Source organism: Balaenoptera musculus, chromosome 12 (genome assembly GCF_009873245.2).
Source record: "Balaenoptera musculus isolate JJ_BM4_2016_0621 chromosome 12, mBalMus1.pri.v3, whole genome shotgun sequence".
Taxonomy (NCBI): domain Eukaryota; kingdom Metazoa; phylum Chordata; class Mammalia; order Artiodactyla; family Balaenopteridae; genus Balaenoptera; species Balaenoptera musculus.
In genome coordinates, this window is record NC_045796.1 from 60,227,992 (window position 1) to 60,241,713 (window position 13,722).

General features: G+C 50.7%; 1 protein-coding gene across 1 annotated transcript; it reads right to left on the reverse strand.

The window, feature by feature from the left end:
* Positions 1–3,687: 3,687 nt before the first annotated feature.
* On the reverse strand, positions 3,688–6,055 carry POU3F2 (POU class 3 homeobox 2). The gene has a single exon (XM_036871786.1). It carries the CDS (start codon positions 5,921–5,923, stop codon positions 4,604–4,606), a length of 1,320 nt encoding a protein of 439 aa, XP_036727681.1. The 5' UTR covers positions 5,924–6,055; the 3' UTR covers positions 3,688–4,603.
* Between the last annotated feature and the right edge of the window lie 7,667 nt (positions 6,056–13,722).

A 13,722-nucleotide genomic window follows, 5' to 3' on the forward strand; every position in this document is an offset into this window, starting at 1 on the left:
CCAGTGATAAAAAGATCATTTCTCTCACCCTGCAACCCAGCACTATCCAAGCCGCTTCCACAGTAAGGCAAATGAAAGGCAAATGAATGCAGCATATAGACACACAAGGGCAGGTACCAATGTGCTCACATGCCATTTTTTCCCCATTGTTGCTGTTGCATCTCTTTAGTAGTTGCTTTTGAAGACATAAGAAGATAAAAAGATGAATGCCTTTATTAAAGCCATTTCACCAGAAAATTTTGCCAACCAGTGTGTGGTTCCCACTGGCAGGAGCGGGAGGGGAAGGAGAAGAGTGCTTTTGTTGTTGAATCTGAAATATAAGGGAGGTAACTTCATGGGAACTGAGAATGTTTAGAAGTGCCAAGCATAATATTATTTATGGTCACTCCCTCCATCTGACCTTCGCATAACTCTCCCACACGATCATTTCTTCCCCATCTTACCCCATAAGATTTAAAAGTGACCTATCTTGAGGAAACACAGGAGCTCTTTCAGGATGGCCGTGCTCTGCATTATTGTCTTTAGGGAAACGAAAGGGTTTGTCGTTGTGGCTAGTCAACATTTTAGGGATGACTGCCCCACAAATTTCTCCCAGTGGCAGCCATGGAGTTTTTCACCTTAGCATTGCCATACACTCCCCAAATGGGCATCAAAACTGCCCAAGTAGCTCTAGAGTCTGAAGCGCAAGCATGGGTCAAAACCGTGGCGTGTCCGTTTAACACGTGATGGTTTCCAGACAGTAGCCCCTGTGGCTAAGAACAAAAAAAGCCTTCTCAAGGTCCACTCAGATGCCCTGCAAAGGGCAGATGCTGCTTGTTTTCTGCTTACAACGGAGGGGGATATTGACGCAGAACTCAAATCTATAACCAGCTTAAACATTTTACCCATCAGCATGACTGCAGTCACAAAACACTTCTTCTTTCTGTCACTTCTTGTTCAGACTATTGATAAGATCATTTGGCTGAATCTGTTTGGGACCTGGGTAATATTGACTAGGAGTTAGAAAAGATGATCAGATGTAATAAGCCCAGAAACTACCTTTCAGAATGGGCATATATACTTAAACCACTGTTCCAAGGAGGACTTTAAATAGATCAGCAAACTTGTAAACGAATGCAACACTGCTTGGATTTCTCACTAACCTTAAACCTTGTGATGTTCCGTCTATGACTATCTGAAACAATTTGTTATTAGCATCCCGGTCTTGAGTCTTTTCCTTACGTTATTTTCTTTTTTTCCTTTCTTGTTTCAGATCCTGTTTGCTTGTCTGATGAGAAATAGACACTATTGTATAAACCATTGCAAATTCCATCTTTTTCTGTAAGCCTAACAGGAACAATATAGAGGACCTACCTCTAATCACTTTGTAAACACACATAGTGCATATTGTCAGAATCATTCTTTGTTGAAAGATATTTGTTAATTATGAAAAAGAATAATCCTCTTTACTAAGCCTTGCTCTTCTGTAGGTCCCAAATTATGTGAGGACATGTGGGTAAAGATCAAAGTCCACCTAGTTCCATGGATGCTCTCCAAAAAAGCACAATCAGATAAGGTAAAGCTAACCTGGAAAGATGATGCAGGGGCACTGCAGATATTTCAGGGGACAAACACCTCTTTGTCAGACCATGAAATGGCAAACAAACTGAAGTTCAAACCCAATGACCATTTCAATGGAATACTACAGGCTTAGTGACTGCAAGGTTTGGGACTGATAGTTATTGCAAAGAAAAGTGAATCAGAAGAGTATTCTCTCTTTAAAAAAAAAAAGCTCCTGAAAGTTATAAACATGAAACCTGGCAGTATATGTATAAAATTTATTCCAAAACTTTATGAAGTATAAAGGAAGGGAAGTGTTTTACACACAACTCAACTCAGTCAGTATAAGGTCTAGGGTTTTCCCCCCTTAAAACTTGGCACTATTTTTAAAATAAAATAAAGATATTTCAATAATTAGAACAAACTATGAAGGTATTGTGCATTTCTGTTTTATGTAGATAATAAAATATTACTTTAACATAAATATATAAGGATCTCTGCGTTTTTATTTTCCCCACAAGCACAACCAAATGTACCAAAACAAAGTATTTTTAAAGAGACTGAACAAAAAAAATTACATCCCATATAGATTTTGCTCACCTACTCATTTAAAGCTACAGAAAAACAGTTTCCAGAACCTTTTTGCTTTAAAAGAAATAAATATACATTGAGGCAGGCCACTTAAAAATGATATGAAAATATTTCCCTGGGTAGCATTAAAAAAAAAGAAAATAGACAAAGAAACATTTAAACTATTTCTGCATTTCAAAAGACAGATATTAAACATATATACATAGTGGTAAGGTTCAGTGGTAACTTTCATCTTAGTAAACCTGTGAGAGTTAGAGGAGCTATAGACACGTCCCCTGAACTCCAGCTTCTGACCTTATCCACTTGGTAATAAGAATGTGAAAATTCATTTCCTCGCTTTACCATTGGCTCTATGCCCTGCTCTGGATTGCTTCACTAAAGGCCAGTTCCCACACCTTAGGAACAGGCGGCATGATGCACCCCGAAGCAGCTCCATGCCCATTTCCTTGTGACAGTCATTGGGGGAAATGAAATACAGGCAAATAAATATGCCCATTATAAGCCATCCTTTATCTTGCAAAAACATTGAAAATGAAACAATCACAGGTGTTTGAAAAGACAATATAAAGCATAGTTCCTAAAACATTAACTACTGATTGCAATGCTAATCTGATGCCGAACAATAATTTTCTGGTAGTGAGAATTTAATTTCTTAAAATAAAAATTTGTCTAATAACTAACCAGAAAAAAAAGCCCCAAACTTTTAAGATGAATAAAAAGTGTTTTCCCTTTTAGCGCCCTTTTGTGCTGATTATTACTTAATATTTTAACTGATCACAGTTTAATGGTATTTATTTTCAATAAAGTTACAAGTTTTTTTTTACACCTTCACTTCCCGGTAGAGTCTTTTGTTATGAGAGTTAACCGTTTTCCATCAAGATAAGGTCAAAAAACGCACTTAAAACTGTTAACAAAGGGAGAAAAGGAAGGATTGAAAATAACATTTTTTTCTACTTCATTTGGCTTCTTTAGTAAAAGAGGGGGGAAAACTGTCCAAGTCAAACTGGTATTTTCTGTAATAAATTACAGAAGAAGAGGGTGTGGGACCTTATATATGATTTGATAAACAAATGAGCTAGTGAAGACAAAGTCAGCCTAGAGTGGAGATATTCTCTGTATGCATATGGGTATTTGTGTGCTAAGAATCACAGTCTATGCATACACCATTAAGTTCCCAGATTATTTTCTTTATGTTAAAAAACAAAAGCTATTAGAGGAACAAAGTTTAACTGCTGCTGTCAGCACAAATAATTCCTCATAATTAAGTTATTAAAACCGAAGGCAGAGAACTGTACAGGGGTGTCTGAAGATACATATTTCCCTAGTTCTCTTCGAAGTGCCACTTTCCTTCTGTTGGACAACTCTGGAAATATATTTAACCTCCACATTTCCTCTGAGCTCTTTCACAATGGGCCCGCCTGATAAAATGAAGCAATCAGTCACTCACTATCGATTTTTCTTTTTCTTCCCTCCTCAACCTCCCCCAGAAACACTGCCTGAAAATGAAGTTTACTTTGTGGCTGGTAACAAAAACCAATGCTTCACTTTCATTTTTATATTCCAAACAGAATTCTTGCCTTGGATAAAGCGGGTAGACCATGCACATTTCCTGAAAGCAGAGAATTATTTATTCTGTATGAAGTCAATCGGTTTGCTTTGGTAAAAGGAGCAAATAAACGTTATACCAATGTAAGGAGGGGGGAATCTGAAGGTAATCAAAGTTCACAAACAGTAAGAATAACTAGAGGGGCAACACAAGAACATTAGAGATGGGGAGTGGCCAAAAGCTGGCTTCAACTCTCTCCAAGGAATAAAAACCAAACCAAACCAAACCAAACCAAACCAAACCAAACCCGGCAACTTCAAAATTAACGCTGGGAGAAAGAAAAACATGTTTGTGAATTTGTTCATGTAAACTTCAATTTTCTTGCAGTGCAAATTTATGTGGTTAAGTTTTGCCTACATCAAAGAACATGTGTATTTTTCCCTCTTTCCTGATGGGGATCCACATTAAATAAACACAGCAGCATGTGCCAACTCCAAGCATCAGGAGCTGTGTTTTGTGTTTCTCACGGTTTGGTAGATTTTTTTGTCTTTTTGGTAATTTATTTAGTTTTGCCAGGTATTTAACTCAGCGCTTGCCATCTCTCTCTCTCTCTCTCTCTCTCTCTCTCTCACGCACACACACACACACACACATTCTCTTCTCACTCTCTCTATGAGACACTCCACTCCATTGCCTGGGTGCTAGCCTGTAAAGGTCAAAACATCATTACACCTGCTACCGTTTAAAGGATAGTCCAGTGCCTTAGTTGTTTTCCTCATTTTTTTTTTTCTTTTTAAGGGACGGGGAAATAATAATTAAAAAGAAAAGAACAATCAGAAGTTAGAGAGGGAACAAGGGGGCCGGGAAAGGGTCGCGGACCGAAGGGGAGGGGGAGCCCCGCGCTCTGCCCCTCCCCCCCGCTCGAGTTCACTGGACGGGTGTCTGTACCCCGTGGTGTGGTGGCGTGTCCCTACTCCCCCCGTACACATCCTCGGCGCCCGGCAGAGTCCCTCCGGGAGGGGTCATCCTTTTCTCTTTCTGTCTCCTGTTACAAAACCAAACTCTCACCACCTCCTTCTCCAGCTGTAAGCTGTCCGCGAGGGAGGTGATCTCCTGGGCCGAGGGCTTGGGGCATTTGAGGAAATGGCTCTCCAGAGCCCCCTTGACGCTCACCTCGATGGAGGTCCGCTTTTTCCTCTTGCGCCCCTGCGCTGCGATCTTGTCTATGCTCGTGGGGCTGCCCGAGGACGAGTCCGCCTCCTCCAACCACTTGTTCAACAAAGGCTTCAGCTTGCACATGTTCTTGAAGCTCAGCTGCAGGGCCTCAAACCTGCAGATGGTGGTCTGCGAGAACACGTTGCCGTACAGGGTGCCCAGCGCCAGCCCCACGTCCGCTTGGGTAAATCCCAGTTTGATCCGCCGCTGCTTGAACTGCTTGGCAAACTGCTCCAGGTCGTCCGAGGTCGGCGTGTCCTCATCCGAGTGCGGATCGTGGTGCGCGCCGGGGTGGCCGGGCGGGCCCTGCGGGGGCGGCGGGGGCGGCGGCTGCTGGTGCGGGTGCGAGTGCGGGTGCGGGTGGTGATCAGCGTGGTGCGGCTCGTCGTGCGCGTCCCGCAGGCCGTGGTGGTGCAGCCCGGCCGGCTGCCCGCCGGCGCCCAGCATACCGTTCACCGTGAAGCTGGGCTGCGAGTAGAGCAAGCCGCCGTTGGACGCTCCCATGGAGGGCGGGAGGTGCGCCGCAGCCGCCGCGCTCCGCCATGCCCCGGGCCCCGGGTGGTGGTTGGCAGCGTGGTGCACCAGATGCGGCGGCCGCTGCTGCTGCTGCTGCTGTTGCTGCTGCTGCTGCTGCTGCTGCTGCTGCTGTTGCTGCTGCTGCAGGGCGCCCGGCCCGTGCAGCTCGTCGCCGCGGCCGCCCTGCTGTACCACCACCGAGGGCTTGATGTCCGGCTGGCCCAAGGGGCTGGTGGACCACGGGGAGCCGTCGCCGCCGCCCCCGCCGCCACCCCCGCCCCCGCCGCCGCCGCCACCGCCCCCGCCGCCGCCGCCGTGGGACAGCGCGGTGATCCACTGGTGAGCGTGGCTGAGCGGGTGCCCGTTGCTCTGCAGCGCGCCGTAGTCGCCCTGCACCAGGCTCTGCGCCTCGCGGTAGCCCCCCGCGCCCTGCTGCATGCCGCCCGGCGGCTCGGCGTGCACGATGGAGGCGCTGGAGGTGAGCAGGCTGTAGTGGTTAGACGCTGCGGTCGCCATGACTCTCGGAGCCGGACTGAGCGCTCTGGTTAAAGGAGCCGCGCATTTGACAGTTACTTTTTCGCCTCGGGCTCCTCTCCTCGCTCGCTGTTCTCTCTCCTCTCTCCCCAGCGGGCAGCTCCGACGCCCGCTCTGACGCCTTCTGTTGCTGCTCCTGCTATTACTGCTGCCGCCGCCGCCGCCGCCGCCTCCCGCCCGCCCTCGCTCTCTTTCTCCTCCTCTCCCTCCTTGCTCTCTCTCACTCTCTGACTAGCTCCGCGCTCCCCCCCTCTCCCTGCTCTCTCCAGCTCTCTCCCGCTCTCTAGGCAGCGCCAGCTCGCAGCGGCACGCGCCTGGGCCCCGCCCCCTCCGCCCCCTCCCATTGGCTCCGCGCCCTTTGATTTACGTGGATACCGCTAGCAACCTCCCAGGCCGGCGCCACTGATTGGCGCAGAGCTGTCCCCTCCTCCTCCCCCCCCGGGCGCGGAGTCCTCTTAGCCCTCCTCCGGTCCCCCCTCTCCACCCAATTCAGAATCTCAGAGTTCTCACCTCCCCTTCTCCCCCACCCCCGGCCTCCTCCGCCCCTAGGATGGGCCCGCCCCCCATCTGTCTCCCAAGCAGACGCGCCGGGCGGTCCCGGTGGAGGAGGGGGGCGCCCCAGCCATCTATCGACCACAGACACTTGCAAGACTTGGGTGGCGGAGGGGAGGGGGATGTCAGTCCACCTACTCCTCCCAATAGGGCGGGAGAGGGGGTTGAAGAAGGAAGAAGAGAAAGGCTGAGTCCCAACAAGCCATGGGGAGTCCGATTTTTATTCACCTTGGGACACACACACACACACACACACACACACGCCAACGTCTCATATCTAGAGCCAGAAGTCAGACTAGACCCCCTGTTGAAGTCTCCTTTCCCCCACAGTTAGAATTTCAGTGCCCATGAGCTTCTTGCTCCAGGGTGTGCGGACACTTTTGCCCCAATAAAGGTCCTCTTCTTCCCCTCCACCCCGCCGCTAGCGTAGGATGTCTTCCTTTTAGGTTCCAGGCCTAATTGTCTTCCAGCCCCTCGGGATGAGGACCCCACGAGAGGCAGGCTCAGCCCGTGCCTCGGCTTGTAAGAGACTCCTGTCCAGGAGCGGAGTTGCCTGCTCTGACAGCGCAGCGGTCTGGACTGAAAACAAAACTCTGAAAGTCTCTGACACATTCAAACACTGGGGCGCGCGCACAGTTTTTGGTTTAGGAAACCAGGACCCTGAGCCGGTAGACCTTTGCCCTGTACCAGGCTACAGGAGCGCCTGGCAAGGAGTGTTCGGCCTCCGGGTGCGGGGGAGGCACCAAGGGCGGCTCCAGGAAGCGGAACCGCGGGGACTGCGTGAGCGCTTCCTCGTGCTCCTGGAGCTTTTGGATGCAACTTTTCCGTTAGCTGCTTCGAAAGGGAGGAAGAGCGTGTGAAGAAAAATGGGCAGTACTAGGGGAACCTTCCTGATCCTAAACTTCGGCGGACGCCAGCTGGTGGGTTGGTCTAACTCAGCTCCCAGGCGCTCACTGGCGAAGCTCCGTGCTTAGCCTTCAGCCGTGAACTCCAGAGCGAGACTGCGGGACCCTGCCCTGGCTGCACAGCTCTTCCCAGCGCGAGCGCGTCGCGCCGTCAGTGCCGTAGCCGCCGGGAGCAGGTGCCTGCCGCGGGTTTCGGAGCCTGCTAGCCGGGTAGCAGAGACCCGGGCGCGGACCCGTGCTGGAGCAGCGGAACCACCGCGCAGGCCCGAGTGTACCGGACGGATACTGCAAAACGAATCAGAAGTTGCTGCCGGGAAGGCAAACAAACAAACAAACAAAAAACCACAGAGAAAGTGAATTGCGTCCCCACCTCTCACCCTCGGCCTCGCGCGTTGTAGCCCTAGCGCTGGCGCTGCCGGTGGTCGTGGGTTTGTGAGGGAAGCCAAATCAACGCTCAAGGGGAGCACTTTGGGGCCTCCGAGCATCTTAATCTAGACAGCAAAGTGGAACGGGCCAGAGAATTCATCATGACTAACGAGGAGCGGAGGCCTTTGGGGAGTGGCTGAGCTGTTTATAAATCACCACGTTGAGCACCCGCCCGGGCAAGGAGCTTTGGCTGAGAATTTCCACGTGCCCTCTGTTTACGAGCGTGTGTGTGGAAGAGAGAGAAATCGTTAGGGGAGGGGCGAGCCCACAGGCCGCCAACGGAACGGACCTGCATCCCCCCACGCGCGCACCCGCGCGGCGAGGCGAGGACACACACCTTGTGGCGCTGGGTTCCCGCGCAAGCGCGGAGCCACTCCGGCCGCTCGCCTGGGGACTGCTAGGAATCCCGTAACTTTGCCGGGCTACGAAAAAATGAAAAAGTCCAAGCCCCGGAGCGCGCAGACTCTGCGGCTGGCGCCCGCGGCTTTTCCACTGAGAGTAAAGGGGATGGGCGGAGGGCAGGACCGCCTCCCTCCGCAGCAGTTCCGAGTCCCCAGCGCTGGGCGCTTGGCTCTCCCGGGGCTTTGGGAGCGCACAGGCCGCTCGCCAGCCGCGTCCCGCCCGGCCCGCCGCGCCTCTTCTCACCCCCTGCCCCCCGGCTGTCCTCCTTCCCCGCCTCTCGGCTGGGAGAACTCAGAGCTCCCACAGATGGAAGGATCCAGCCTCCGGGAAGGGCCGCGTCCGGGCGCTGAACAAGCTCACCCCCCTCCCCCTTCCGGGGCAGGTGTCTGCTTTTCTCTGGATTTGATTTCTCATTTCTCAAGGGACAAGGCCCTTTGCAGCCGGTGGGGTGAAACACTCGAGGGAAGAAAAAGGTTTCCAATCTCCGAGGGAACCGAGGCGGCCTGACTCAGAGACACTTTAAAAGTCCGCCTCCCTCCTCTCCTTCTGCCTCCCTTTCCCCAGTCTCGGGCTTTGGGCGCTGGGGTGTTGGGTAGGGGAGCAAGAATAGGCTGCACGTGTACATCCCAACTTCCTGTCTGCAATGGGACTTCACTGGCGATTACTGCTCGGAGATCCATGCCACGCTGACGTCCCGGGTCTCCACTCCACCCCCACCCCCGCCTCATTTCGCTGGCAGGCGACGGAGCCGAAACGTTCCCAACAGGGTAAGCCGGGTGGTTCTACCGGATTAATACACCCAGTAAATCCGGGGGAGTACACAAAGCAATGCCCTACTCCTGGGCCTCAGCCTCTGCATCCCACCCCCACCCGCGGAGCCGGGCCAATCGCCGGGCCGGCTGGGCTGGGCTGGGCGCGCACAGTGGCTCTGGGTACCACCCCCCCCCCACCCCCCGCGCCACTCCCGCCTCCCCGGCTGTCGCCGGAGGCCCGGTTGGCGCGAACGCCGGGTCCTGAGTAGCCTCGGCTTCCAGTCTGCCTTCCGGCGCTGCCCCTCCCCGGGGCTCCGGGAACCTGGGCTCTCTGAGGTTTCAGCCCCAGATGGGGGCTTCTCGGTCCTCCCTTACCTTTCTCCCCCCATCGTGGGCGCCTTTCTTTGCGACTGACCCCGCTGGAGCAGAGTCCGCACGTCTGCCTGCCTTTCTCCACCCTCATAAAAGCATGCTGAAGGTGTCTCGGAGGGACACCTCCAGGTTTCGATTCAGCTCATTCCCTTTCACTGTTCAAAGCTACTGTTCAAATACAGAGGCTGCTTACGTTGACGAGGAGAGGATTTCAAACAACCCTAAAATGCTTTGAACTGACAAGGTGTCTTGATATCTCCCTCACTCCAGTACAGCTCCCCGAGATCATTGGCTAGGACAAAGGCTGAGCAGGCGGTTCACGCGGGCCTCGCAGCCTCCGGGGCTGACTGAGGGGTCCCCTGGGCCCCCTCCTCGAGAACAAGCTCCAGGCGCCCTGAGAGGAGATCCTGGCAACCGCGTCAGCCCGTCCCTTCCCCTAGGTCCCAGCAAGGGCTCTACTGAGTCGGTATCCTGACCTGGACGAGTCTAAGGAATTGGTGCGGACTCCCTCCTGCACTGCCTGGAGAGAAACGACTCAGCGAATCCGAGCTAAACCCCAAAGACCGATATTTATCCCCACATTGTCACACTTCTCGAAAGAGCGAGCCGGGCCTGGGTCTTGGTAGTGCCCAGCACCTTGACCTGAGGCCCCCAAAGTCTTCACCTGAGTAACAGTAATGGTATCAACCTATGCACTGTAACCTGAACTCTAATTTATTAACTTGGTTCATCTAGTAAACACACTCACACCGTATGTAAAGTATCATTTATTGTATTTCTCTATACCAGGACTTGGCAGAAAAACCACCATAATCACTCCCATACATGAAGCTGAAAGGACACAGTTATTAAAATAGAGGTGAGATGGTATTCGTTTGATCTTCATTTATTTCTTATTGATGTAGTTTTATGATAACAGAAATCAGAAAACGAAGGAAATTTTCTTAGGAGGTGGCAGCTGGTTTCAACTTGGGTAAAATTGCTTACTGGGACTTCCTTTTTAATGTATCCACCTTGGAGGAGGATTCTGTGAATCCCTTCTCTTTCTCTTCCTTTTCCTCTCCTCCTCCTCTTCCTCCCTTGTCTCAGTCATTCATTCCTGTGCTTTCTGCTCTCCTGCTAGTTCCCAGAAGCTGTTTGAGCTTCGCACATTTTATGGAACTTCTTTGCTAAGGGCCTACAGAATGTCAAAACTGAGGTTCCCACTTCAGAGCTGCAGCTTTAAACAGCCAATCCACACAAAGAGGCAGCTAGCTCCTTTAATGAAAACCTCCTTAAAGCTCGAAGAATTGCAGGCTTGGGGATGCATTTATAAGGAGCAAGGAACCTGCATTTCCAAGTTGCCAGTTCTTGTGAGAGAAACAATAAACATTTACCTTAAAAAAAGGACAGAAATTAATATCTTTAATTATGTAGGAGCACAATGTCTCCTCAATTAAAAAAATCTCACATAGATTTATATGTTACTATCTATACATACATTTTACAAGTTTCTAAATGTGCATCTGTCTCCATGTCATAAACGGTCTTGAAGAAGGAAAAGTTTTCTGAAAGTTGAAACTCCCATTCTTCATATTCTTGGCAACTCTGTGTTTGTCCATGCCTCACATACGGATGATTCTATTTTATCTTCACTACTGTGTAAACCAGTGAGATGTAATGTTCTAAGTTCAGTGTTTTGAAATGAAATTACTTGAATTCATGGATATTAACCTCTTTCTCCTTTTCTTCCAGTTCTGAATCTCATCATTAAAAATGATACCCCCTCTGTAGTCCATAAGTGAATATTTTATAGACAGGCATGGCTTAAAGACTTCTAAAACCACATCGCCCAGGCAGTCTCGCTGTTTCAGGGGTTACTTTGGGTAATTTACCAAAGGAAGCCTGCTAAATTTTGAGTGGTGAATTTGAGGCCTTACGGGGGAGAAAGCATAAAGGACACATTCCATCAGTGTGCGAGACAAATTCTATTTGGAGATAATACAGCTTGTTTATATTGAAATATCAGGAACAGAACACGAGGGGATTGGTGGCTCCTAGTTCCCTTTCTGAAATTTCGTTTTCAAAGGACTATCAGTTAAATGACTTCCTAACAGTGGAGCCTGAAGGTGTTTCCCACCCCCATCCCTTGCCCTAAAGCAGGTGGATGGCCACCAGGAGGAAATGACAACTCTTTGATACATAAAAGTGATTTCAACAGAAACCACCTCAGCTCTGAAGCTTCTGGAGATGTACTGAGATGAAGTCCTTGCCACCATCCCTTCCCTTTCTTATCCTCTGGGACAATCTGAGAAGCGGAAGGCAAGGGGCAAGAGCACTCCCACACACTTGCGCACAGGCGCGGGGGGAGGGCGTATTTCACGAGGACTCTGTCCAAGGTCTAGGGCTGGGTTTCCATCGCTGGGGGAAACAAAGATGCATTTAGTTGAGGTCGGACTTCATTTTTCTTATTCTGGTTCAACAGAGCACGAATGCAAATCCCTGCTAAAGTGTTAAGAGTGCACTTAATAGTCTCTTGCTAGTGTCCGGGTGCACGGAGCGAAGTTTTTCTTGTGTACAGTTGACCACAGCGGTAATAGCTGTGGGCCGGGACCTTCTTCTAGGTCTCTGAGATTCAAAGCTGTCATTCTGGGCACTTTTGGACTTAATGAAGTTAGAGAGGACTATTTTTTAAAAGGCAGGTTTCTAGAATGTGGGTCCTGGGAACGTAGAGGCTGGCATTGTCTGGAAGAAGACTCAGAAAAAGGGAGCCTTAGTCAGGTTGGAGCAATGAGACCAGCTCACCCCTCTAGTCTTTCCTGCGAGGTTTCGGTGGTAATCTAGGGCAGCCGGGTCCCAGCATTAAATGCAAAAATAGGAAAACAGGACAAGGTAGAGTCACAGGCCTGATCATATTACGCCCTAGGTTAGAGGGAGAGAATAATGAATAGGCGCGGAAGGGAACGTAATGAGCCTTGTGAGAGTGAAAGAAAGTCAGAGATCAAGCCTAGGACCGTGGTTTAGGATGCTTACTTATATTTATGTGAATGTGCAGGGGATGGGGGGAGTAGTCTCCTTCGTGCATTATACTAACCTTTTTTTTTTTTTTTTTTAACCCTGAAAAAAGCTGGAGTTTCTGCTACTCAGGGCCCGCCAACCACCCACACAATCCCTCGGAGAAGTCCGCGGTGGGAGCCCGCGTGCTCCGCCGGGAGGCTGCGTTTCCCGGCCCGGGCCTGCGTGGGGCATCAGCCCGGGTGGGGAGAACGGGCGGCGGCGTCCGGGCGCCCCGGCCTGACCTCCGGGGGGACTGCTGGGGAACGCCGCGGGCTGGGAGGGGGCGTTCCCTGCCACCGAGCCACTGAGCTCCTAGGCAGGTTCTGGCTGCGATCCGGGGGAGGAAGGAGAGGGCGAGAAGCGGGAGGCCGGGCCATTGTCCAGGGAGGGCGCATTTTTGTCCGGATGCTGCCGGTTGCTATAGCGAGAAGGGAAATCCAAACAGAAGGGCTCAGTTCGCCTCCCTCGGGCCTGGGAGCAGCGTTCCCTCCTCTTAGCCAAAATAAAAGTGCCGCCCGGGGCCTGGCACTCCTTCCCCGGAGAGCTAACTGCGGGCTCCCGAAGAGGGGCCCAGAGGATCCAGGCACAGAAAGACGGGAGGGGGTATCCAGCCCAGCAGGGAACAGCCGCGCAGGTTACTCCTGGAGCGGGCGGAATGCACCAGTCTCTCCCTCTCTCCCATCTCTTCTCTCTCTCTCTCTCTCTCTCTCCCTCTCTCTTCCCCCCTCGCTCCCTCTCTCTCGCCCTCTCTCCTCTTTCCCTGCCACATTTTACCTAGGAAAAATCTCACAACCTTCTCAAACTCGGGAGATATTCCGATGGGTAGAACCCCCTCTTTGCCGGGACTGATGGCAGCATCTCCGCGCTGGAAGCGCCGTCGGAGGAGAGAGACCTGCGCGCGGCGCCGACGCTGTACCCTGTACCGGGAGGGAGTGATGACACCAGAGGCAGAATGACCTGTTGTTATAAGTTTAAAAATCATTCAAAGGGAAATTTGACTAGAAAGGAGTATAGATGCAAATTTCTCACATTTAAAAGACTCTTATTTTGCAGTAGTGTTTTCTTTCTTTCTTTCTAAATCTTACTATTCAACTTTGAAAACAGTGTGTGAAGGGGTTACAATAAAGGCTCTTTGCGGCATATAATTTCTCCAACCACATAGCTCAGAAGAGCTAGGGGAAAACAGCACTATTTAGTTAATTGTGAGCTGTTAGCTTTAGAAAATTTGGAGTTGGTATTTTTTAAAAGGGGGAATATTCGTTTACTCTAGGACAGGTAAAAAGTAAGATTTTATTTGTGGGGACAAGTTATCTACACCAGAAGGGAATCAGATAGT

Bases quoted from the DNA above. Each gene is read 5' to 3' on its own strand.
- POU3F2 (XM_036871786.1), bottom strand. From the start codon at position 5,923: ATGGCGACCGCAGCGTCTAACCACTACAGCCTGCTCACCTCCAGCGCC.